Source organism: Danio aesculapii, chromosome 1, assembly GCF_903798145.1.
Source record: "Danio aesculapii chromosome 1, fDanAes4.1, whole genome shotgun sequence".
NCBI lineage: Eukaryota > Metazoa > Chordata > Actinopteri > Cypriniformes > Danionidae > Danio > Danio aesculapii.
Window position 1 is genome coordinate 5,391,049 of NC_079435.1, and position 23,104 is coordinate 5,414,152.

General features: G+C 37.1%; 1 protein-coding gene across 1 annotated transcript in view; it reads left to right on the plus strand.

Moving 5' to 3' along the window:
• The window catches only part of vps54 (VPS54 subunit of GARP complex), a 54,351-nt gene that overhangs the window by 11,761 nt on the left and 19,486 nt on the right, over window positions 1–23,104 (plus strand). The window contains exons 3-17 of the mRNA XM_056456308.1: window positions 705–946; window positions 1,510–1,591; window positions 1,699–1,733; window positions 3,458–3,589; window positions 5,530–5,915; window positions 6,902–7,028; window positions 12,114–12,221; window positions 12,310–12,362; window positions 15,001–15,097; window positions 16,096–16,484; window positions 18,412–18,535; window positions 18,662–18,843; window positions 19,093–19,208; window positions 20,042–20,105; window positions 20,199–20,304. Of these exons, the coding sequence (XP_056312283.1) occupies window positions 705–946; window positions 1,510–1,591; window positions 1,699–1,733; window positions 3,458–3,589; window positions 5,530–5,915; window positions 6,902–7,028; window positions 12,114–12,221; window positions 12,310–12,362; window positions 15,001–15,097; window positions 16,096–16,484; window positions 18,412–18,535; window positions 18,662–18,843; window positions 19,093–19,208; window positions 20,042–20,105; window positions 20,199–20,304 (2,243 nt within the window). The remainder of the gene's footprint in view (window positions 1–704; window positions 947–1,509; window positions 1,592–1,698; window positions 1,734–3,457; window positions 3,590–5,529; window positions 5,916–6,901; window positions 7,029–12,113; window positions 12,222–12,309; window positions 12,363–15,000; window positions 15,098–16,095; window positions 16,485–18,411; window positions 18,536–18,661; window positions 18,844–19,092; window positions 19,209–20,041; window positions 20,106–20,198; window positions 20,305–23,104) is intronic.

Sequence of the window (23,104 nt, forward strand, 5' to 3'; positions counted from 1 at the left end):
GATGGATGGATAGATAGATGGATGGATAAATAGATAGATATATAGATAGATAAATACATGGGTAGATAGAAATGTGGATGGATGGATGGATGGATAGATAGATAGATAGATAGATAGATAGATAGATAGATAGATAGATAGATAGATAGATAGATAGATAGATAGATAGATAGATAGATAGATAGATAGAAATGTGGATGGGTGATATGTAGATTAATGGATAAGAAAGAAAGAAAGAAAGAAAGAGAAAGAAAGAAAGAAAGAAAGAAAAAAACGTAGATGGATGGATAGATAGAAATGTAGATGGATGAAACATGTATGGATGGATGGATGGATAGATAGATACATGGATAGATAGAAATGTGGATGGATGGATGGATAGATAGATAGATAGATAGATAGATAGATAGATAGATAGATAGATAGATAGATAGATAGATAGATAGATAGAAAATCTATAATTTGACTCGCATTACACCCTCCTTTAAAAAGACCTTGGTGTAGAAGGTGTAGAAAGACAGGTTAGAAGGTCACAAAAACATTTGAAAGGCTGCAAAAGTTAATTGCAATGTGATTTGATTTCAGGCTGTATGTCGTCAAATAAAGTCATTATTTCAAAGGGGTGTGCTGATTTTCTGTAGGCACTGAATATAAAAATCAACCTTAATATGAAGTGTAGTAACCCTTGGTGGTCTTCCGCACAGGTGATGGCGGTGGTCTGTGCGAGGGTCCGTCGGTGGTGGCCGATCAGCACCGCTGGACTGTGTATAACTCTAAAGTGAATCTCCCCGCGGCCCTCAATGACCCCCGGCTGGCTAAGAGAGAGTCCGACTTCTTCACGAAGACCTGGGGTTTGGATTTCAGCGAGACCGAAGTCATGCCTTCATTCTACCTGCCCAACATCACCCGAGAACACTTCAGCTCATACCTGCAGGACACGGCTCAGGTGAACACACTCACATCAATAATTCACACACACACACGCACACACACACACACACACACACACACACACACACACACACACACACACACACGCATCCTGTGAAATATTTATTCTTATTCAAATATCTCTCAAGTGATATTTAACAGATAAAGGAAATTTTCATAGTATTTCTGATAACATTTTTTCTTCTGGAGAATATCTTATTTGTTACAAAATCATTTTTAAAAACATTTTTAAGGTCAATATTTTATTTTCCACTTATTTAAATGTCATTCTGTGACATGGATGTATGTGTGTGCTATATGTACCCTGAGCTCCTGAAAAAAAAAATCCTTGTGTGTTTGCGCACACTTGGTTTTCTGAAGCTTTCATGACCCTTGCTTTTCCACCCAGTGTCTTTTGCTGAGGAAAAACTCTTAGCGTCACCTCCAGAATAACTGCTTTTGGTTCTGTTCATTGAAGGTGTGTTATGAAAAATCCACTTGACTATATGTGTGTGTTTGTTTTGTGTGTGTGTGTGTGTGTGTGTGTGTGTGCGTGTGTGTGTGTTTTGTGTCTCCCAGAGGGAGAAGATTCACGAGCGCTGTAAGAACATTTGCCCAAACAAAGATGATCTGTCAGTGTCCAGCATCACTAACAATCACGGTACACTTTGCTTGACTTCCAGCACATATTAAATCAGTGTGTCGCCATGTGTGGAGAATGTTACATTTCTGCATATAAAGTGATTTATTATGTGTGTGTTTTGGTAGAAAAAGCCCGAGCTGAACTGGAGCAGGTGCCCAAGGTGAGAATGAAGATAATCACGTTACCTTCAGATCAGGGCTGCACGATATTGGAAAAAACTGATATTGCGTTATTCTATTTTTCTGTGATTTATATATTGCAATATAAATACAGTTTCACAAGATGGTTGAATAGCAATATTTGACGGTTTTAACAGTTTTCAGGTCCAGAAATCGAATAATCACAATGCAAAAAGGTTTTTTATATCTAAATATATCATATATATCTAAACCCAAATTCTTAGACCAGGTAAAAAATATAGTTTTATTTTAAAATTCAGATAAAATAAGCCAAAATTAAGAGTTTTCCCTTAAAACAAGCACAATTATCTGCCAGTGCGTAAGTGAAATAATCTTGTTTTCACTTTGAAATGTAGAGATTTGGACTAGAAACAAAGACAAAAACTTTTTTTTGTTGCATAAATCATGTAAATTCTGTATAAAGACATTAATTAGATACAGTTCTCTAACTCCTGGTCAACTATAATCCGGACTTAACATTGCATATCTTGCGTTGTGACTATTGCAAATGCGCATATTGCGATATCAATGCTGAAACCATATATTTTGCAGCCCTAATTCAGAAGTATAAATCAACGTTTTTTGCTTTCCTATGAAATTTGTATTTTGTTTTTCTAATATTTCCCAAGTGATGGGATTCACAGTATTTCCTATCATATTTTTCTTTTCGAGAAAGTCTTATGTCTTTCAGTTTGGCTGGAATAAACAAAAAATATGTTGTTAAAAAGTGTAAAAACTGCTGTGGTCAATATTATTACCCCCCTCAAGATATTATTCTTTTCGATCGGCTACAGAACAAGCCACTGTCGTCCAATGACTTGCCTTAATACTCTAGCTTGCCTAGTTAACTTTATATAAGTGAAGTCTATTATATAAGTGAAGTCCCACATTAGCTAACACATGATCCACCAATTGGATGATTTCTAACTCTAACCAGAGTTTCTTCGCTTGAAGAGCCCCCTCCCACCCCAACTCCTCCTCCCTTTTCCTAGATAGAGCGGCACGGTGGTCCAGTGGTTAGCACTGTTGCCTCACAGAAGAATGTCATTGGTCTTTATCAGGCTAGTTGACGTTTCTGTGCAGAGTTTACATGTTCTCCCTGTGCTCAAGTGGGTTTCCCCCCGGGTTCTCCATTTTCCTCCCACAGTCTAAAAACATGCGATATAGGTAAATTGACCAAGCCAAATTAGCACCACAGATGAGCTCTTAGTCAGCAGTGGATCTCTCCATAGCAATCTCTAATTTGCCATTAACCGTAAATGAGGAGGGGAGTTCTCAAGATCTACCTGAGCTCAAACTCCCCGCTCGCCCTGCAAATGGGATGGAGCCCCGAGCTCGAGGATCGTATGAGCTCAGGGCCCTCTCCCGGGACAGCATGCCAAACAAGCTTTATAATCAATCCTCAGCTAAGTGTGAACTCTTGAATTGCACTTTAATCTGAATGTTAGTATCTTGCAAAATACCTAGGAAAACATGTATTCTCACAATGCTGAACACAAAGGAAATGAGTTGTTATGTGTAAAGATTTGTTGGAAATACTTAATTAAACAGCATTTGGGAAAAAAAATTAATAGAAAGTTTCACAGCAGGACTAATAATCTCGTCTTCAACTGTATGTGTTCTAAAATAAATGTATTATTTATTAACTGAGGATGCATGAGTTGGTCGGTAAGATGTTTCTCTGCTTGTTCATTTTCTCGCTCAGATCTTCATGAAGCCGGAGTTTGTGCTGAATGATCCCGCCACCTTTAATGCCGTGTTGCCGTGGTCTCACTTCAGCGTCGCTGGGGGAAAGAATAGCAGAGATGTTGCTTCATCACGGTTACTACAGGAAAAGGTGCCAATCTCTGATTATCTGGCAACGTAACTGATCATCATCATCATCATCATCATCATCAATTATTTGACTTTTTGTTTATTTAACTTTTTTTAGTAATTAGTAGTTAAATTCTTTAATATTGTCGCATAATTTATTTTCATTTTTTAGATATAAATTTTTAGTTTTGTTATATTAAGGTTTTCTTTTGTATTTTGTTTTTGTTTATTTAATGCCTTTTTTTGACAAAAAGCTTAGACTTTAAATGTGAATTAGGTTTTTAACTGTGAGTCCTCTAAAAATGGTACAGTTTTTATCAAAAGTAATTATTTTTTTTCAATATTATAAAAATAAATTTAAATCACGGCCTTAGGTTGCACTGAAATTATGTGTTCTGTGGCTTAAATAACTTTAAACATGTCCTAAAGTGCTGTTTGTATGTTTTTGGTTCTTTCTAAAGCATAAAAATATCATCATATGTTTGCAGATATTTAAGAAACATGCTAAGTGAACAATAATGCTAAAGTTATTTTGTGTCATCAATCTGGCAACCTGTGTGCGCGTCGTCAAAGAGGCCAAGTTAAAAAAACGTTTTTAACTAGAGCATAAAAAGGCCAATTTACAATACACAGAATGTCGCACACAGCATAGTACAATATCTTCAAGAAAGCACAAGAAAAAATAGAATAAATAAAATAATGTATTGAGAAGTGTGTACGCTCTACAGCTCTTCTGTTACGATTCAAAAAGGTGTCCAGTGAGAGAAAACGTAACATTTAGAATATTATATTATTACTGAAGAAAACAGATGGAAATAAACAAGGATGGACGATCTTAGCGCTTAATTCGTTTTATTCCTCTATAAGGAAAAATAATAAAGCCAACAAAAGAGCATGTATGACCTTTGTTCAGTGCATTTGAAAATAAATAGAAGCAATCACAGAAATATAATCAAGACACAAGTTACGGGGGGAAAAGAATTAGAGTGGTGCCAAAGCACAGACCTAAACAAAACCAACAGCCACCTAAACTAGAACACAAGATCCCCTCTAAACTTACTAAAGAAAATAGAAATGTGTAAAAAGAAATCGAAATCTTCAGCATATGTGACGCCAGTAAAGTACGCTCCCTAAAATAATAAGCAAAAATACAAAAAGCGGCGCTCATTCACTTACCTAATGTTTCTGAACACTCATTCAACTACAGGCAAAATGTCTGTCGTGCAACTTGTTAACCTATTCCTTTTTCCCCAAAAAAGATGTCTCCACTTTCCTTCCTAATCTTAACTGCCTCTCTGGCTATACCACTAACTGTACTCTCTCTCAAAAAAAATTTACATTACTAATGCTTTGCTTCTTAGACATTACACACCTGAAACTTGTCTATAGCACTTATTCACTGCTGCTCTTATAGTTGTGTAAATTGCTTCCTTGTCCTCATTTGTAAGTTGCTTTGGATAAAAGCGTCTGCTAAATGTAAATAAATGATAAACTGTTAAACCATATTGACTTTACAGTTGTTTTGGATTAGTTCAGAGACACGGAACAAATCATAATACAGAAACAGAAATGAGCGTACATAACAAACCCACACACACAGCACTGAACAATCAAGGCGTGCCGGTCAAATTTAAAGTCCGCGGAACGAAGCCTGATTGGTCCACAAGGAAACACCCTAACGAGGAGTGACGGGCTCATTATCCATTCAGCAGGTACCTGAGAAGGAAAAATACTAAAACAAAAGGAGATAGGGCAAGACAAAGAGTGAATGACAGACATGGAGAGGGAGAAAGCGACAAATTTAAACTCCCACAGACTGTTAAATCTGCCAAACCAATCAAACCTTTATTTTGAATTTAGACTGCGATATCTATTACACCCACTAGGTGTCAGTCCTACATACTGCACCATTCATTTTCCATTCATTAGCTGTGTACTGTGTGTATGTGTGTGTGTGTGTAGTTGAGTCATTATCTGGACGTGGTGGAGGTGAGCATCGCTCGTCAGATCTCTCTTCGCTCCGAGGCCTTTTTCCACGCCATGTCATCTCAGCACGAGCTGCAAGACCGGCTGCGCGAGACCGCGGACGCCGTGGCCAAACTCCGTGCCCGAACCGCTGCCATCGACCGGGTGATGTGCCGCGGGCCGCTGCGGGTGCTGCGCGACGCTCTGACGCGCAACAACTGCATCAAACTGCACAACAAGCTGAAGCTGATGGCGGCCGTGCACCAGACGCAGCCCACCGTGCAGCTGCTACTTTCCACGTCAGAGTTCGTGGGGGCGCTAGAGCTCATCGCCACCACCAAAGAAGTGCTGCAGCAGGAACTGCAGGGCATTCACAGCTTCAGGTGAATTAAAAGTCAATTCTTTTTTTACTTTTATTGTATAAAAGAAATGTACAGTATATTACAGTTCTATCCCGCTATCATCCCGTAAAGATATTTTCCCGTATTATTCTCCCATATTTTTAATCTCTCTATAAAGGATGGCAATAAACATTAAAGAGCCGATCCTCCTTATGCACAACAAATACTGCCGAGCCACCAGGGGACGCTCCTTGCTCTTAAATGTGAATCTATTCTGTGCTTTTATTTTATTTAGGCATGAAAACACTTTAAATAAATAAATATATAAACGGTGGGATTCACTTCCTTTCCATTACAGGCGCCATTGCCCCTGCTATGCAATCCACAGTCAGTTCAGTGCATTACTGTTAGACCGTTATCCCTTATTTTCCCTTAATGTTGACAGGTATGCTCACACTGCAGAGCCAGGCGAAAGTATAAATCAGTCTTAAAAGTACAGCGGGAATACTCTGAGTTACAGCAATGCTGCGCTGCAAAAGTGCTCACGTTTCTGTAGCGAAAGAAAAACTTTACAGTCTATGGCCAATATACAATATACCACTGTGACAGTATGTATTAAGGATCTTGCACAATTTTATATAGACGCAATGGACAATATAGGCTAACATTCATCTTTGTTTTTTTATTATATATATATATATATATATATATATATATATATATATATATATATATATATATATATATATATATATATATATATGTGTGTATAAATATATATATATATATATATATATATATGTGTATATATATATATATATAAATGTGTGTATATATATATATATATATATATATATATATATATATATATATATATATATATATATATATATATATGCGTGTATGTTTTGTTTGTTTATTTAAACATGACCCGTTTATTAACCTATAATTTTTTTTTTTATCAGTGCCATGTTCATTATGTTGCCCAATATTCGTCATTTTATTAAAGCATGTGTGTGTGTCTGCAGGCATCTGGGATCTCAGCTGTGTGAGATGGAGAGGCTGATTGATAAGATGATGGTGGCGGATTTCTCCACGTACGCTCAGAGTGACCTCAGCCGACCCTTAGAGGAGGACAGTCAGGTGCTGGAGAAGGTCAGACAGCATTCACACATGATTCTCTATCATCTTAATGAAATAAGAGTCCACTAGGCCTAATGCGGTTTACTAAAGGGGACCTATTAGGTAAAAAACACTTCTATAATGGTTTTAAGCACAGTTGTGTAGCTACAGTCTGAGAATATAACCAGCTTCTAAAGGGGGTCACACACCATGCATTTCAGAATTCTAAACATAGGTTTCTGTCAAGGTACATACACTAGCACCGCAAGTCGGCGGCTGTCCGCAGCGCCCAGCCACGACTCAGGACACTGTTCATATTTCTGCCACGCCACAGAGCGCCATCTGAGTAGTTTCATTTTAAATAGCATGCGAATGTGCGCGTCTGGTGTGCGATACCTCCAACTGTCATGTGGGCACCTTGTAGCAGTGCCGAGCAGCGCATCTGGTGTGTGTCCTGCTTAAAGGTAGAAATTAATTAATCTTATTTGTTATAATCACTCTTGATAAAAATAGTCTGCAGAAACACTTTCTCTCTTTGTATGTGTCATCAGAGGGGGAAAGCTCCGCCCAGAAGTGACCATCTCTCCCTCATTAGCATAGGACGTTAATCTTGTTTTTGAATCTGCCACTATGCTGACACACAGGCATTTGTAGCTCCGCCCTCTTTTGAAAAGAGCACAGTCTCATTTGAATTTAAAGCGACAGTCACCAAAACGCTACAATTAGGATCAAAGCCTAAAAGGGTCAGTTTCAGAGACTTATAAATCATTATCTGTGTGGTATTTTGAGCTGAACCTTCACACACACACATACACACACACTCTAGAGACATCAGAGACTTCTTTTACATCTTGTATAAAGCAGCATAATAGATCCCCTTTAAATAACTCGTTGTTTAATCTAAGCGTGTTTGTTCAAGACAACTTAAATTGCTGTAGCTCTTAACAGCCACAAGGGGGAGACAAAAATAAAATACAGAGAGAGAGAGCGAGAGAGAGACATTGCTTTTGTACTGCTTCTCTCTACTAATAACTGTTGCCACTTTGCCACTTTTGTATTTTAGGCCAGTTTGTTGTGACTAGTTTCTAACATCTAGCTACAGAATGCAATACATTACTTTAATATTTAAAGGTGCAAAGTGATTATACACAAACAGATCAGTTAATCTGGATAAATTGCACAAATCCTTTAATAATTAAAAAGCATAAAGCACTTATATTGAAATCTGATATATGGCAATATATGCAAATCACATATTTGGAATAGTTTAGATTTCTCATATATAAACAATATATCATACATGCACATATATTCAACATGTTTTTCAAAATATATCAAATACAAATATTAGAAATACTAATACGCACACAAATGTTCATATATATTTACAATAATTTTATATACACTATATGTTCATATTTAGGCACACATTACGCCTGTTTCACACGGCAAGCTCAAGCAGAGCATGAGCAGTGCGTGCGCAGTGCGTATGGAGAGCAGAAGCAGCACGCAGCTCTGCACAGCTCTATCTGTCTATTCTATCTAGTTACCTGTCTATCTATAAATACACAGTTTTTTACTTTTCATCTGCACCAAGGCCCATAGCAACTTCCTCCTATGCTGTTTCCTTAACCTGCAAGTCTTTATTTTACAAATTATAGAGATCATAAAGAACTGTCTGCTTCCCACGCGCTGAGGAGTGTCATTCATGTCTTTTCAGGTGCACGCGGTCAGAGGACAATCGCCTGTGATATCATGTCATTTTGTTTTTGATTGTCAGCATGATGTAGGCCAGGTTATAATATTATTTTTGCCATGTAGTTATTATGATATTTATACATGATCAAACTAGTGTGCAACTCAAGCAAAACTAATACTAAAATTGTTTTAAATATATATTTGTTGCCGATTTAATCGTTTAAGTTCATTTGATTAAATATATAAAAATCAGTGGATCTTATTAATGCATTTAATGGGTAAAATTGCTACTTTTTATTGTTATTCAATGTGTTTTGGCCATTATCAATGCACTGTCCCTTTAATTGAGCCTGAGCAGCGCTGCAAAAATAGACCCAGTGCCAAAACTCTCACAGCACTGCTGCTTCAGCGATGATCACACCTCGCGGTGATGCAGTATGAAAGCTCTAATCTGTTAACATGGACGCCGAAAAAAACGCTTGCGGTGTAAAACAGGCTTTAGGTTTCTGTTTGGGAGCCAGAACAGACCATTAATCGCATTATTGCAATAATTTATTTTTAATCTGAATTAAAAAAGCTAATTAAATGAATCTTTAGCCAAATAACAAAAATATAGCAGCATAACATAATCGAATCCATCAGAAATCATTATAATGTGATGATTATATGATGATGATGTGTTAAAAACAGTTTTGCCACTTCCGAACTTTCTGGAAACCAGCATTTTTTTAGGATTTTTTTCAACAGAAATGTCACATAAACAACATCTTATTTGAAAAAAGAGTGTTTGTAACATGTTATACTTTGTATACTGTCACTTTTGATCCATTTTGTTTTTAAAATGAATCATACAACCAACTTTTTAACAGTAATGAAAAATAAATAATATTTTACACAATATGAAACAATGGCGTGGGTTTCCTCCGGGTGCTCCAGTTTCCCCCACAAGTCCAAAGACATACGCTATAGGTGAATTAGGTAAGCTAAATTGTATGATGTTTCCCAGTGATGGGTTGCAGCTGGAAGGGCATCCGCTGCTTAAAGCATATGCTGGATAAGTTGGCGGTTCATTCCGCTGTGGCGACCCCTGATTAATAAAGGGACTAAGCCGACAAGAAAATGAATGAACAATATGTTACACAAAATAATATGATATGCAAATCTATCATATTGAGCAGAATCTGCCACTGAATTTCATTGATGAGCTTATGATGTTGTTTCAATATCATCATGTCACCCACAGACAGACCACAACAATGTTCTCTATACTCCCTGTGCGTGTGTGTGTGAGTGTGTGTGTGTGTGTGTGTGTGTGTGAGAATCAGGTCATGTTTGTGTTGGTTTGAGGTTTTTCTTTGTGGGATCTTCTCATACAGATAACAAAGCAACCTGCGGTGTCTGGAAAGGTTGGTCTCGTAAGTCTGAGTCCCACGCCGCCGATAGCTTTTGCAACCTGAATGAAACTACAAAACCACACGGGACCAAATCAGGCTTATCCGAAATCAAATCAGCCTGCAGAGTGTAATTCATCTGCTTGTGATGCAAATTTCAAGTTGGAAATGCAAAAGTTTGAGCACGTGAGCGCGTGCTTCTGGATAAAGGTCAACATTTAGCATGAATTGGGAAAATATAATTCAAAATTTGGGATGGTTGGAACGCCAACCTGATTTCACCAAGTTGGACATGTTCCTGGAGTAACATCTATGGTGATTTCAATCAGTCAATCAGAATTAAGGGATAAGTTTACAGTTTATGTTAAGCTTAGGCTTATGTTATGATTATACACTTCTACTTGAGTGTTACCCAACTATTATTCCTGTCTGATTTTGGGAATAATTTACAGTTATGGTTGGGTTTAGGGGTAGGGAATAGGTACTGGATTACATTTTCCAAATGATGTTCCAGGATCAACATAGATGTTAATCCAGGATTGCACTGAACTTGACAAAATCATGACGTGCCAGTTTGAATGTTTGTGTCCAAAAAAAACTGAGATTTAATGGAAAAATGGTGCAAACTGTCATTTAATAAAAGAGACAAGATTTTCTTGTGCATCAAGTAATTTAATTATTATATGTTCATCCATCATCTATTAAAATATCCCTCTTATATGATTCTTTATGCGCAATGTTGCATGATCAGATTTATTCGAATCAGAAATCAAATTAAGAAAATCTCATTAGCAATGTTAACTTGTTTGTGATGTGATTCTAAAGTTGATGCTCTAATAACGGTGTTTCCCTCCAAAGGTTTAAATGTAGCTTGAATTTGAAAAATCTAAAAAATTGCATCAATAGATTTGAGAAGGACGAACATTTTGGGTCCAAAAAAGCTGGTGAATTCCTAGAACAAGCATGTTGTCAATAGTAAAAGTTGGCTTGACACTAGGTTTTTTTTTTACACGTAAAGGAATTATTTGTTCATTTATTGTAGCTTAATAACTTATTGTTGGAAAAATGATGCACAATTTTGCATGTTTAGATTTATTCGAATCAGAAATCAAATCAAGAAAATCTCATTAGCGTGAAATGAATTTGCTTCTAAATTTGCTCCTGTAGTAATGGTGTTTCCATTCAAAGGTTAAAATGTAGCTGAAATTGGAAAATCAGACAAATAATTTGGGAATAAGACTCTATTTTCATCAGTCCAACACCATCGCTTTTATTTAAACTGCTGGAAACGTTTATCCTACTCCGATATGTGCAAACTTTTTTTTGTGTGTGTTTTCAGTGGGGAAATAAGTATTGAACACGTCACTTTTCTCAGAAAACTTAAGGTGCCGTTGACTTGAAATTTTCCCCGGATGTTGGTGACAACCAAACTAATCCATATATACAAAGAAAACAAATCTAATTACAACTTAATTTCTGTGTAATAAAATCAAATGACGTCTTTAAGCTGCAGCACCAAAAAAGCCTTTTATATCAAGTATTAAATACGTTTCAGTTGTTCAGCACTTTCTCATGTCATTTCATTGTTACTACACACAACTCATTTTTCAGATTGTTGATGTTTGGGTTTTTACCAAAATCTGGTTGAACTCCATGTCAACAGCTCCTTTAGAATTATTATTTCCGGGAAAAAGCATGATGTGTTCAATACCTATTTTTCCCACTGTATGTGCATCTGTTTCTATCAAGCATGTTTTTGTTTGATTATCCAAAATGCACATGAAAATAGGTGGATGGAAACAGAGCCTTTAGATAAATAACAACATGCATATTTGTGCATAAAAATGTAATGAGAAATTATGCAATGAATATTTCACTGTAATTTATTGACATCTTACTGCATTAAAATCAAGAACTTATTATACTTATGCGCAATTTAATATTTTACATGCATATTTATCCGTTGTTTTTATGTGATATCCAGAAATGTGTGTAAATATGACCTTTGTGTGTGTGTGTTTTATTCCAGGATCGTTTGCAATCTCTGGTGTTTGGGCTGTTGCGGCAGAGGAAGCTGGATTTCCTGGACATCTACAGTGAAGAGATGATCCGCGCAGCTAAAAACGTGGTCCGGCAGGTAAATCGATTAGTACACGAGTTAAAAAGAGTGTAAGATGAAGCCAGGAGGGAATGTTTGAGGATCATTTCCCATTTTCTCCCTGCAGTGTGTTGTGAAGTCCCTCTCTCAGGTCAGCGAGGTCGATGCAGACACTGTCAGGTGAGTTCACATCACTATAAATCTCAGTAAATCTCACATATCTATAATAAGCACAAGCCCGGTTTCCATCTTAATATGATCTTTTTAGAGTTTGCAAAAAATAAATAACAACAAATGAGCTTTGTTTCCAATAATCAGGCTCCCCTTAAATATTCTTAATGTCTTAAATTTCGAAAAACTAAATTTTAGGCCGTAAAGTCTTAAATTCACTGATATATTATCTACATTCAATTATATTGCTTTGGCTTCGTCCCTTTATTCATCGGGAGTCGCCACAGCAGAATGAACCGCCAACTAAACCGCCAACTATTCCAGCATTTTTTTTAATGCAGCGGATGCTCTTCCTGCTGCAACCCAGCACTTGTAAACACCCCTACACACTCATTCACACTCACACACATACGTTACGGCCAATTTAGTTTATTCAATTCCCCTATACCGCATGTCTTTGGACTGTGGGGGAAACCGGAGCACCCGGAGGAAACCCACTACACAAGGAGAACATGCAAACTCCACACAGAAATACCAACTGACCCAGCCTGGACTCAAACCAGCGACCTTCTTGCTGTAAGGCAACAGTGCTAACCACTGAGCCACTGCGCCGCCCTGAAATATTATCTTGTTGATCTTAAATTATTTTAAACAGGGCTTTGTTTTCCTCTGTCCAAGTAAAGCTACCCAATCGGGCCGAAGCGCATCCATCCAGTCACCAACAATCCATCTCAGTAACTCCTTTTTTTTTAAAATTGTTTTTTATAACAAGGAGATGCAGTTTACAATAGCTGTTCGACATTTATTGCAGGAATTTTTTCCAAATTAAATTCCCTAATCAGGGAAAGAAAACTTAAAATCAGTTACACAATTCCTCATCATAATAACAGGGCGACAAAACATTTATATGATACTTTATGCTCAATCAATTTGGTCCAAAAGCCAACAAATGTAAATTTTTTATTATTTATGTTATTGTGTCCATAATTAATATACTTTTAACAATGTCAAACTTGTCATTTAAAAAAAAAAGAAATATTATGTTGAAAAGTGTATACACAACAAGTGTTTTCTTGTTTTGGCACATTAAAATATGTCGCTAAGAAATAATTACTTTAGTTTTTTTTGTTTTTGTTTTGTCCATTAGAAATAATCATTAGTGTTTAATCATGTAAAAGTCTAAAATTTAGTTTATGCTGGTCTTAAAAGGGTCTTAAGTCTTAAATTGGACTTGATTAAGCCTGCAGAAACCCTGACTAAAGCTGTTAGAGGAGCTCACTATAGTATTGGTAACCTAGCAACTAACAGTAAACAAAGCAAGCATAATGGAGTCACATGGGTATAATTGTGCGTGCGTGCGTGCGTGCGTGTGTGCGTGCGTGTGTGTGTGTATATATATATGTATGCATGTATGTATGTATGTGTATGTATGTATGTGTATGTATGTATGTGTATGTATGTATATGTATATATATATGTATGTATGTATGTATATATATATATATATATATATGTATGTATATATATATATATATGTATATGTGTATGTATATGTATATATGTATATATATGTATATATGTATGTATGTATGTAGGAGCCATATATTGTAAATTGGCGATTGGCCACAAGGTGTCAGTACCAGACTATATAACTGTAGCTTCACTGCATGGAAGAGAGCGTTGGTAGGAAGCACACAGTTTTTGACCGTAACTTAACGTGACGTGAAGTAACTCAACTCAACTTAAGGTAACAGAAAAGTGTGCATATAGATTAAGGAAAAGTGATAAAGTAATTCTGTTGATTGGAAAATAAAGACGTTTTTATTTGCATCTATTTTGCCTATGGACTCTGACTTTACGCGTTAGAAACTTGCTCACTCTACCAACAATAGCGGCAATTGGAAGCCGCTACAATATATATATATATATATATATATATATATATATATATATATATATATAATTTTGGTCTTAAAATGATGTTTAAAAAAAATTTAAAACTGCTTTTATTCTAGCCAAAATAAAAGAAATAAAACTTTCACCAGAAGACAACAGTTTTGTCTGATTCTCGACATCCTGGCTCGATTGGCTGATAGCCGTGTGATATTCTGCAATATCAGAACTTGTACAGCCTCTTCACTCTTGTGTATTACTCCGCCCACATAATGACAGCAGATCAGTAAGCTTACAGTTTTTGTATATGATCGCTTTTCAGAATAATGTTCACTACATCAGAGTTTGTTCAACAAATGTCACATTAATAAGCTTTTAGTGAATAAAGTTTTTTTTTTTCCAAATGTGATGTTTTTTTAATATATTTTATTTTTCACTTATCGTTTGAAAATCAGCAAGATTAACAAAAGAAATATTCAGCTTTAATTAGCATCAAAGCATACAAATATAGAAACGTACATCATCAAATCCAGTTCATGGTGCAAGATTAAAACAGAAATCAAATTATGTGGGCACAGGCTTCATAAAGGGTCCAGAAATATATTCCAGGCTCCTAAAAAATATGTCAAATATTTTGTTTTTAATCTATATGTTCAAATGTAATACTAGATTTGTTTATGCAATTCTTCAAAATACACATTAACTTTGTGTGTGTGTGTGTGTGTGTGTGTGTGTGTGTGTGTGTGTGTTGCAGGATTCATGAACAGATGCGCTTGATGGCGTTTCATCATTGGTTTGATCTGCTGCTGGATATATTTGAACACTTTATCTTGTTCCTCAAAAGGATCAAGGTAAGTCCGTCTTATAAAGCAAACACAGAACACACTTAGACACTTATGTTTTTTATTAGTCTATTTTTACATAATATTTATCTTTAATATCAACTATTTATCACATTTTGAGGAAATTCAGTGCTTCATTCGTAACTTTCTTTAATTTACATCTGCAGAATTTTTCAGTTTTAGTTTAAGATCAGTGTCTAATATTTATATTTTATATTTTTTTATATTTTGATGTTTTCAGATGTTTGAGTCATATATTTCATATTTTTAAATGTTTTTTTTTCATAATTTTATATTTTTAAGATTTATATTTTTTCAGTCATAGTAGTTGCACTGTACATTTATTGTGTCATTTTTTTCTTATTATTTGTTTATAAAACATTTCAGTTTTTTACAGAGAAAACATTTCGAATTTTCATTAAATTAAGTATTTATATTTACTTCGATTTTTCATTTAACGGTCAGTTAAAGTATTTTAGATGTTAGTTTAAAGGTTGTCTATAAGCGATTGTGTATCAACATGATATAAACATCTAAATCTTGCAGTTTGTCACTTCCACCTAAATAATCAATGACTTTTTTTGACATCACCTCATACTTCAGTTTCTCATCAAATCTTGTCCAATCAAATGCTCTCTAGTGTCTGACATGCCCCGCCCCCTTCTTTTCATTTGCTTTTCATTTGATGCGCTTGAGCTCGACCACTCTCACTGGCAGAGCTGTGATTAAAACGAAACACTATTGACTGTTTTTTTAAAGGTGAGGAGCTACTCTGTCCCAACCTCTCATGTTTCAGTTGAGATTACATCAAACGTTAAATAAAAAATGTATGTCAATTGCCTTCACAGGAACTTTAAGACTATATTAATAATTTTAGTTTATAACAACAACAAAACAAGTAATTTAAAAAAAAATAGCGTTACCATGGAAATATGTGTAGATGTCTCAGTAATGCAGTCGTCGTCATTGTTTATAATGCATAGTCTAACGCATTGTGTTTATATTAGGCGACACTCAGTGTCATCCGTAATGTAGTGCTGGAAGTGCTGGACAGCAGCCAGAGGAGTCGACTAGCAGACAATACAACAGCCTCCAATCATACAGACAGCAGAGCCAATGAAGATGAGGAGGAGGAGTCAGGAGGCCCCGCCCTTCATCCAGGAGAGGCGGAGCTTGCATACCTCACTCACGAGGGTCTGTTCATCAGTGACGCTCTGAATGAAGCAGAGCAGCGCAGCGTTACAACAGCAGCACAAACACAGGCCAGAGCACAGACGCCATGTGCGGACGCCTGCGGGAGCGACTCGGCCTCCGCAACCACTGAATCCTCCTCCAGCAGGGAACACAACTCCAACACTACCTCCTGCCTGCCTGTAGGGGCCGCCGCCGCTGCACTGTGAGTTAACAAACATGCTGTTTATATTCATCAGTATGGAGTCAGTCAGATTATGATTGTTTTTAAAGATGTGGTTCCAAACCTTTATGAGTTTCTTTAATTGTGTTAAAATGGAGGAAACTGGTAGTCATTGACATCTGTAGTAAGTTAAAAAAAATAGTGGCTAGCAGTTTCAATAATTCTTCAGAATATCTTCATTCAAGAGTTCACACTTAGATTAGTTCAACTATAAAAGCAGGTTTGGCATGCTGTTCCAGGAGAGAACCCTGAGCTCGGAGATAGATGAGCCCAAGGTTGCTGCCTGGTCACTGAGCATTAGGAGGGGGATACGAGATCAAGTATTTCTCGAGAGCCCCCCAGTTCGTTTTTTACCTATACTTTGGTTAATAAGGTGGTTCTATAAGAATCGATTCACTATGTATGCGTTAAATGCTTGTGACTCTGATTACAATTCGCTTATGTCACATGTTTTTAGACTGTGAGGAAATCGGAGTACCCGGGGAAAACCCATGCAAACTCCGCGCAGAGAGTGCAGACTGGCTCGATTAGAACTTGAACCTTTGACCCTCCTGCTGTGAGGCAGCAGCGCTAGCCACTGAGCTGCCGTGTCGCCTGATCCTAGAATTGAGGAGGAGGGAGAAGGGAAGGATAGAGGGGGGGTTTTCCAAAATGTTAGGGAAGATAGGGACTAAAGTTTAGTCAGGATATTTATAGTTATTTTGGAGTGATCCGATTGGCTAGCTAATGATTAATGATAAGGACCAGCTGTTGTCGATCATATCACGTGCTCCTCTCGAAATTAGTTTGTGAAACTTCACTTTGTTCTCAACAAAAGAAAGAAATAGAATAGATTTGAATAGAATCAGGACAGAATTGGTGCCTAATGATGCGCTCACACCAAAAGCCAATGAAGCATCAGGCACGAGGGATTCAAGTGTTAAGTCAATGCAAAGATGTAAATAGACATCCGGCGGTGCGATTCGTCTGAATAAAACGGTGCAAATTGAGTGTTAAATGTGTTTGATCTGAAATTTAGCGGACTTTCGCAACACGTTAACCAGTCAGGAGCTTGCTCTAGGGATTGTGACGTAGTGCCGGTTGTTGGTGTCCTAATGGGGGGGGGAATCCTCCTGCTGACACCAGACAACAGCTCATCAAACTGAGCTCGGCTCAGTTAGAAGCACCGCTGAAAGCCTCCATCATCCAGATGTTTCTGTAGGAGTTGATGAACTCTCAGAGCTGGGTGCACTTCTCAAATGGCCTAGTCAACTCCAGCACGGCGCCGAACGAATCTACGCTGTTTTTCAGCCTTCCTAAAGCACATAAAGCACAGCTACTCTCTCAATAGAATCCATGTTAGCCATTTAGCTATGAAGCTAGAGTCACCGGGCAGACGGAAGCTCTGCACATGACACAAATCCACGTCTATTGATAAGCGAATTTGAAGCACGAATGAAGCGAGTAAACTCGATGTTTACGCATCTATTTACGCGCAAATAAATAGATGCATGAATGAAGTCTGGTGTGAAGACCCCATTAAAATATTTATTAACAGTATAATAAGTATAATAAGTCTGGCCACTATTTAATCTTAAATTCTTAAGGCTTGTTGTGTAATGCAAACATTTCATTACCATTATATATATATATTATAAATACCATGTATAAGCTTTTTTGCAGTTTAATCTTGGTTGTAAAACAACAACAATGTACTGATCTTCACTTTAATGTGAATGAATGTGAATTTTAATGAATGCATTAATCTTTTTTTGCCCATTGACGGGTATTTGGGAGTGAATTTGCTCAGTTGTAATATTATATCACAATACTAAAAACCCTAAAACATTCTTTTCATGCAAAAATAAGACTATTTTCCCTCATATATGACCTATGAGTTTATTTTGTGTGTGTTGGTGTGATGTCCTAGTGAGGACGTCATGCCATCTGATCTGGAGTTGGGTCGAGTGGCCAATAACGTTCAGGAGCTGCTGTACGCGGCGTCAGATGTCAGTCACGACCGCTGCGTCAAAGTGCTGATGACCAGAGCCAAGGTGAACACCTCACTGCAGTCACCACACACACCTCTGCACACCTTTTGCCACAATGTTTTACATTTAGAGTTGCTTTTACATAATAGTCTGCATAATACAGATTGTGTGTGTGTGTGTGCTCTACAGGACGGCTCTCTGGAGCGCCTGAGCTCGTCAGAGTTTGTGTGTTTGAGTCAGGCGGTGGAGTCGTTTGTCAAAGACACTGAAGAGCTGTGCGGCAGGCGCAGTGTCAGCCTGAGGGGGGCGCTGCAGAGTCAGGCCAACCGCTTCGTACAGAGATTCCACGAGGAGCGCAAGACCAAACTCAGGTAATGCACCAAGTCCCTTCCAAGGAAAGTCTGTTCACTCTTCTTTGCATATTTGCAACACCCATTATGCAACATTACGGCTGATGTTCTGCCATATGTAATCTGTACTGTAGGCTGTACCAAACTGTACTGAACTGAACCACTCGGTGTAAATGAAGCAATAGACATCAGAATGAGTGTTTGATGTGTGTGTGTGTGTGTGTGTGTGTGTGTGTGTGTGTGTGTGTGTGTGTGTGTGTTTGTGCGCAGTCTGCTGCTGGATAATGAGCGCTGGAAACAGGCTGAGGTTCCTGCTGAGTTTCAGGATCTGGTCGACTCCATCGCTGACGGACGAATCTCTCTGCCTGAGCGCAAACACAGCAGCGGTAAAACACCTTCATTATTGGAGTCGTTTATCATTTACTCATTTAATTATATGTCTGTGTAAGTAAACAAATAAACAACTTGTCATAATTTATTAATTAAATATATATAATAAAAAGCGGTATTAAGTCTTTTCACATTTAATTTTGTAGTAAATTAATTTATTATTATTTTCAGGTTTAAATGTTTTCAGGCATGTGATTAGCATGTTTATTTGAGTTGTATGAAAAAAATATATAAAAGTTAGTATATAATAATAATAATAATAATAATAATAATAATAATAATATGAAATACAATAATGCAAATTTGAATAGTAGTATTACTAGTAATAATATTAATAATATCCATAATAATAATAATTTTATTTATTAATTTTATTATTAATTTTACTTAATTTTAATTAATTTTTTAAACTTATTTCACATTAAATATATTATATAATAATGAAAATAATATGTAATAATACAAATTTAACTAGTAGTAATACTTAGAGTAATAATAATAATTAAAATTTATTTCATTTAAAATGGGGGCAGAGGGGGAGTCAGATAAATTTTTTTGCTGCTGATCGCATACTTACCTTTTATTATTGAGTTTTAAAGTTAAATAAGTTCATTTGTTAACATATTTCTACATTTCTGTATTAATAAATTGCTTCATAATAATGGTAAGCGAAAATAAGAGTACTGTTGATTTATAGTCGCATCATGGCTTTATGTAGCTGCTCACATCCCTCCTCCTTTATTACATCATTATATTTATATTTAATTAATTACGTTACATTTGATTAACATTTGAGTTAGTTTGGTGAAGTGTGTGTTGTGTGGCTCAGGGTCCGAGGACAGGAAGCCCACTGAGTTTCTGTGTGTGGACGGACAGAAGTATGCGGTGGTCGGGTGAGTTTCACTTTCAGCTGCAAGTTTTATTTCACCCTTTAGTTTCCCTTCGTGACCTTTAAACGTGTGTGTGTGTGTGTGTGTGCTTTGCAGGACGGTGCTGCTGCTGATCCGCATGTTTCTGGAGTACTGCCAGTGTGTGAACGACATTCCCTCCATCACCACTGACATCATCACACGCCTCGCCGACCTGCTCAAGGTGTGTGTGTGTGTTCAACTGTTTTTGCGTGCATGTCTGTCTGTCTCTGTGTGTGTGTGTGTGATTGTGTGTGTTTGAGAGTCTGTTTAGCTTTCTTGATTTGTGTGACAGAGTGATTGTATGGTGTGTGTGTATGTATGCATTTGTGTGTGTGAATGAGTGTGTGTGTGTATGTTCTAAGAGTGACTTTGTGTGTGTGTCTATGCGAGTCATTGTGTGTGCTTTTGCAAGTGATTTTTGTGTTTGTGTGTGTGTGTGTGTGTGCATGTAAATACGTCTGAGTGAGTTATTTTGTGTGTCTGTGTGAGTCATTTTATGTGTGTGTGTGTGCGTGTGTGTATGCAGTATATGTCTTAGAGTGTGATTGTGTGTGTTTGAGTCATTGTGTGTGCTTGTGCAAGTGATTTTGTTTGTGTGCGGTGTGCGAGTGCGTGTGTGTGCGTGCGTGTGTGCGTGTGTGCGTGCGTGTGTGTTCTTGTATACATGGTTTACAGGGTCAAAAGACCAGGTTACTCACCAGCATTACAGGGTCACCATGGTATAGAGGGACACTTCCGTGACCCTGTAATTCTGAGACCCACTATGTTGTTTTATGACTCCTAATAAAGCCCCTTATTAGTTTTTTAGGCATTTGAAAAATTGACCCTACATACCATGATGTGCATGTGTATAAATTTTACAACTGTCCCCTTAAACCATGATGTGATGTCTTCATACAATACAATTTCCCGGGAAATTTTACAACTGTCCCCTTAAACCATGATGTGATGTTTACAATTTCCCGGGAAATTTCCCTTTTCTAATGAATAGCATTTTTAAGGGTCTAAACGTGCTCGAAAACTCACAAAACTTTGTACACACGCCAAAAGTGGTGTAGATTTACGTTTGATATGGGCTTTGGAAGTGAGTGTGGCAAAATGGCTCGACAGCGCCACCTATGTGCGTTTGACAGAGTAGCCCCCAAGCTACATTTCACGCACACATATAAAAATTAACACACAAATCAAACATGCCAAAACCTACAAAAAAGTGTCTTGGAGCGAAATCCAAACGTGAACAGGAAGTGGGATATTTTCAATTCCTTTTCAAAAAAGTGGAGGTTTTGCCATTTCCAGGCATTGTATTTTAACAAACTCCTCCTAGAGATTTTATCATATCGACACCAAAATTGGCTTTTGTCATCTAAAGGCCTTGGCGATGTTAAATTGTGAAGATCCAGAGTTTTCATGGAAGAGCGTGTCCGTGGTGACCTCACAAACTTTGATGTTTCACCACGAAACAGGAAGTTGTTATAACTCAGACATGCATGATCCGATCTGCCTCAAAATTCACGTGTTTGATATCAGTCCTGACCTGAACACGTTTACATGCCAATATCCAGTTACAGTTATAGCGCCACCTGCTGGCTACATTAAATGAAATGTTTTACACTGTAACAAACTCCTACAAGCAATTTTATCAGATTGAATCCAAGTTCTGTTAGTATAATCCAAAGGCCTTTGTGATGATAAATTGTGATGATCCATAGTTTTCGTCAAAGGGCGTGTCCGTGGCAGACTGATAAAGTTCAGTGCTTCGCCACTGAGGAGGAAGTACTTATAACTCAGCCACATAATGTCTGATCTTCCTGAAAATTCACAAACTGAGATTCCTCTCCTGAAGACATCTATGTTCCGATATTGAGTCACAGTCATAGCGCCACCCTTTCATTGCAAATCATTGCCACAGGGAGGTCTCTTTTTTCGCTACTTGCAGCTTTATTTTTATTATTTAATCATTCATTCATTTTTCTTAGTTACTGATTTATCAGGGGTCGCCACAGCAGAATGATCCACCAACTACTCTGGCATATGTTATACACAGTAGATGCCCTTCCAGCCGCAACTCAGTACTGGGAAACACCCATACACTCTCTCAATCTCACACATGCAATGAATGCAATGCAATTGTGACATCACAACAGTGTAGATTCCAGTACTCAAGGGTTTAGGCCAGTGGTTGCCAAGCTTTTTTCACCTCAGAAAAATAAATGTCAGCATATTATAGTAGACCTAATTAAGCTGCCACAGCACTGCGTAGTTTAAAAACAAGGCAGATTAATTCCTATTTTTAAGAATAGTTATTATTGTCAGCTACTTTAAACATTATAAATAATTTGAATATTAACTGTGCTTGCAGGTAAAAAAAAAAAATTCAAGAAACTCTAAGAAATTAGATCTGCTTATTGAGGGTCATTTAGAGTATGTGTGTCAGAAAAGTGAGTGATTAAATGCATAAAAACACTATGTGACCAACTCATATGTGGACCATTTCCATGATTTGGTGCAAATAAGATTACTTTAAGTGAACTGTTCCAACATTTAACCGTTAACCGCACACCAACTCCTGTTTTCTGGCAGACACAGGTATGGTTTGTGGTTCCTCCTGTGCACACAGAAACTAACTTTAATTATATTCCACCTCTAAGCTTCAAGCATGGCAAAATAGCTTGAGTCTATCTTCTGTGTCCCACATCATTTGAATCACATGCGAATTAATAAGCCTAAACCTGAGGTAACCAACTAAGTCAAAAGACACTCTGCTTTACAAAACTAATAACTTTAAATTTTGAAAACACACATTATTTTACACAACTACAAACACATTTAACACATTTGTAATATTTTTTTTTTTTCCAATGATGCAGCATGGGGAGTTTGCAGTAACTGAAATGCCAACACAACAGCACAGGGGTGCATTTCCCAAACAACAACGTAACTCTTGGCTGCACAATCATAGTACAATGCATCGTTTGGTATAA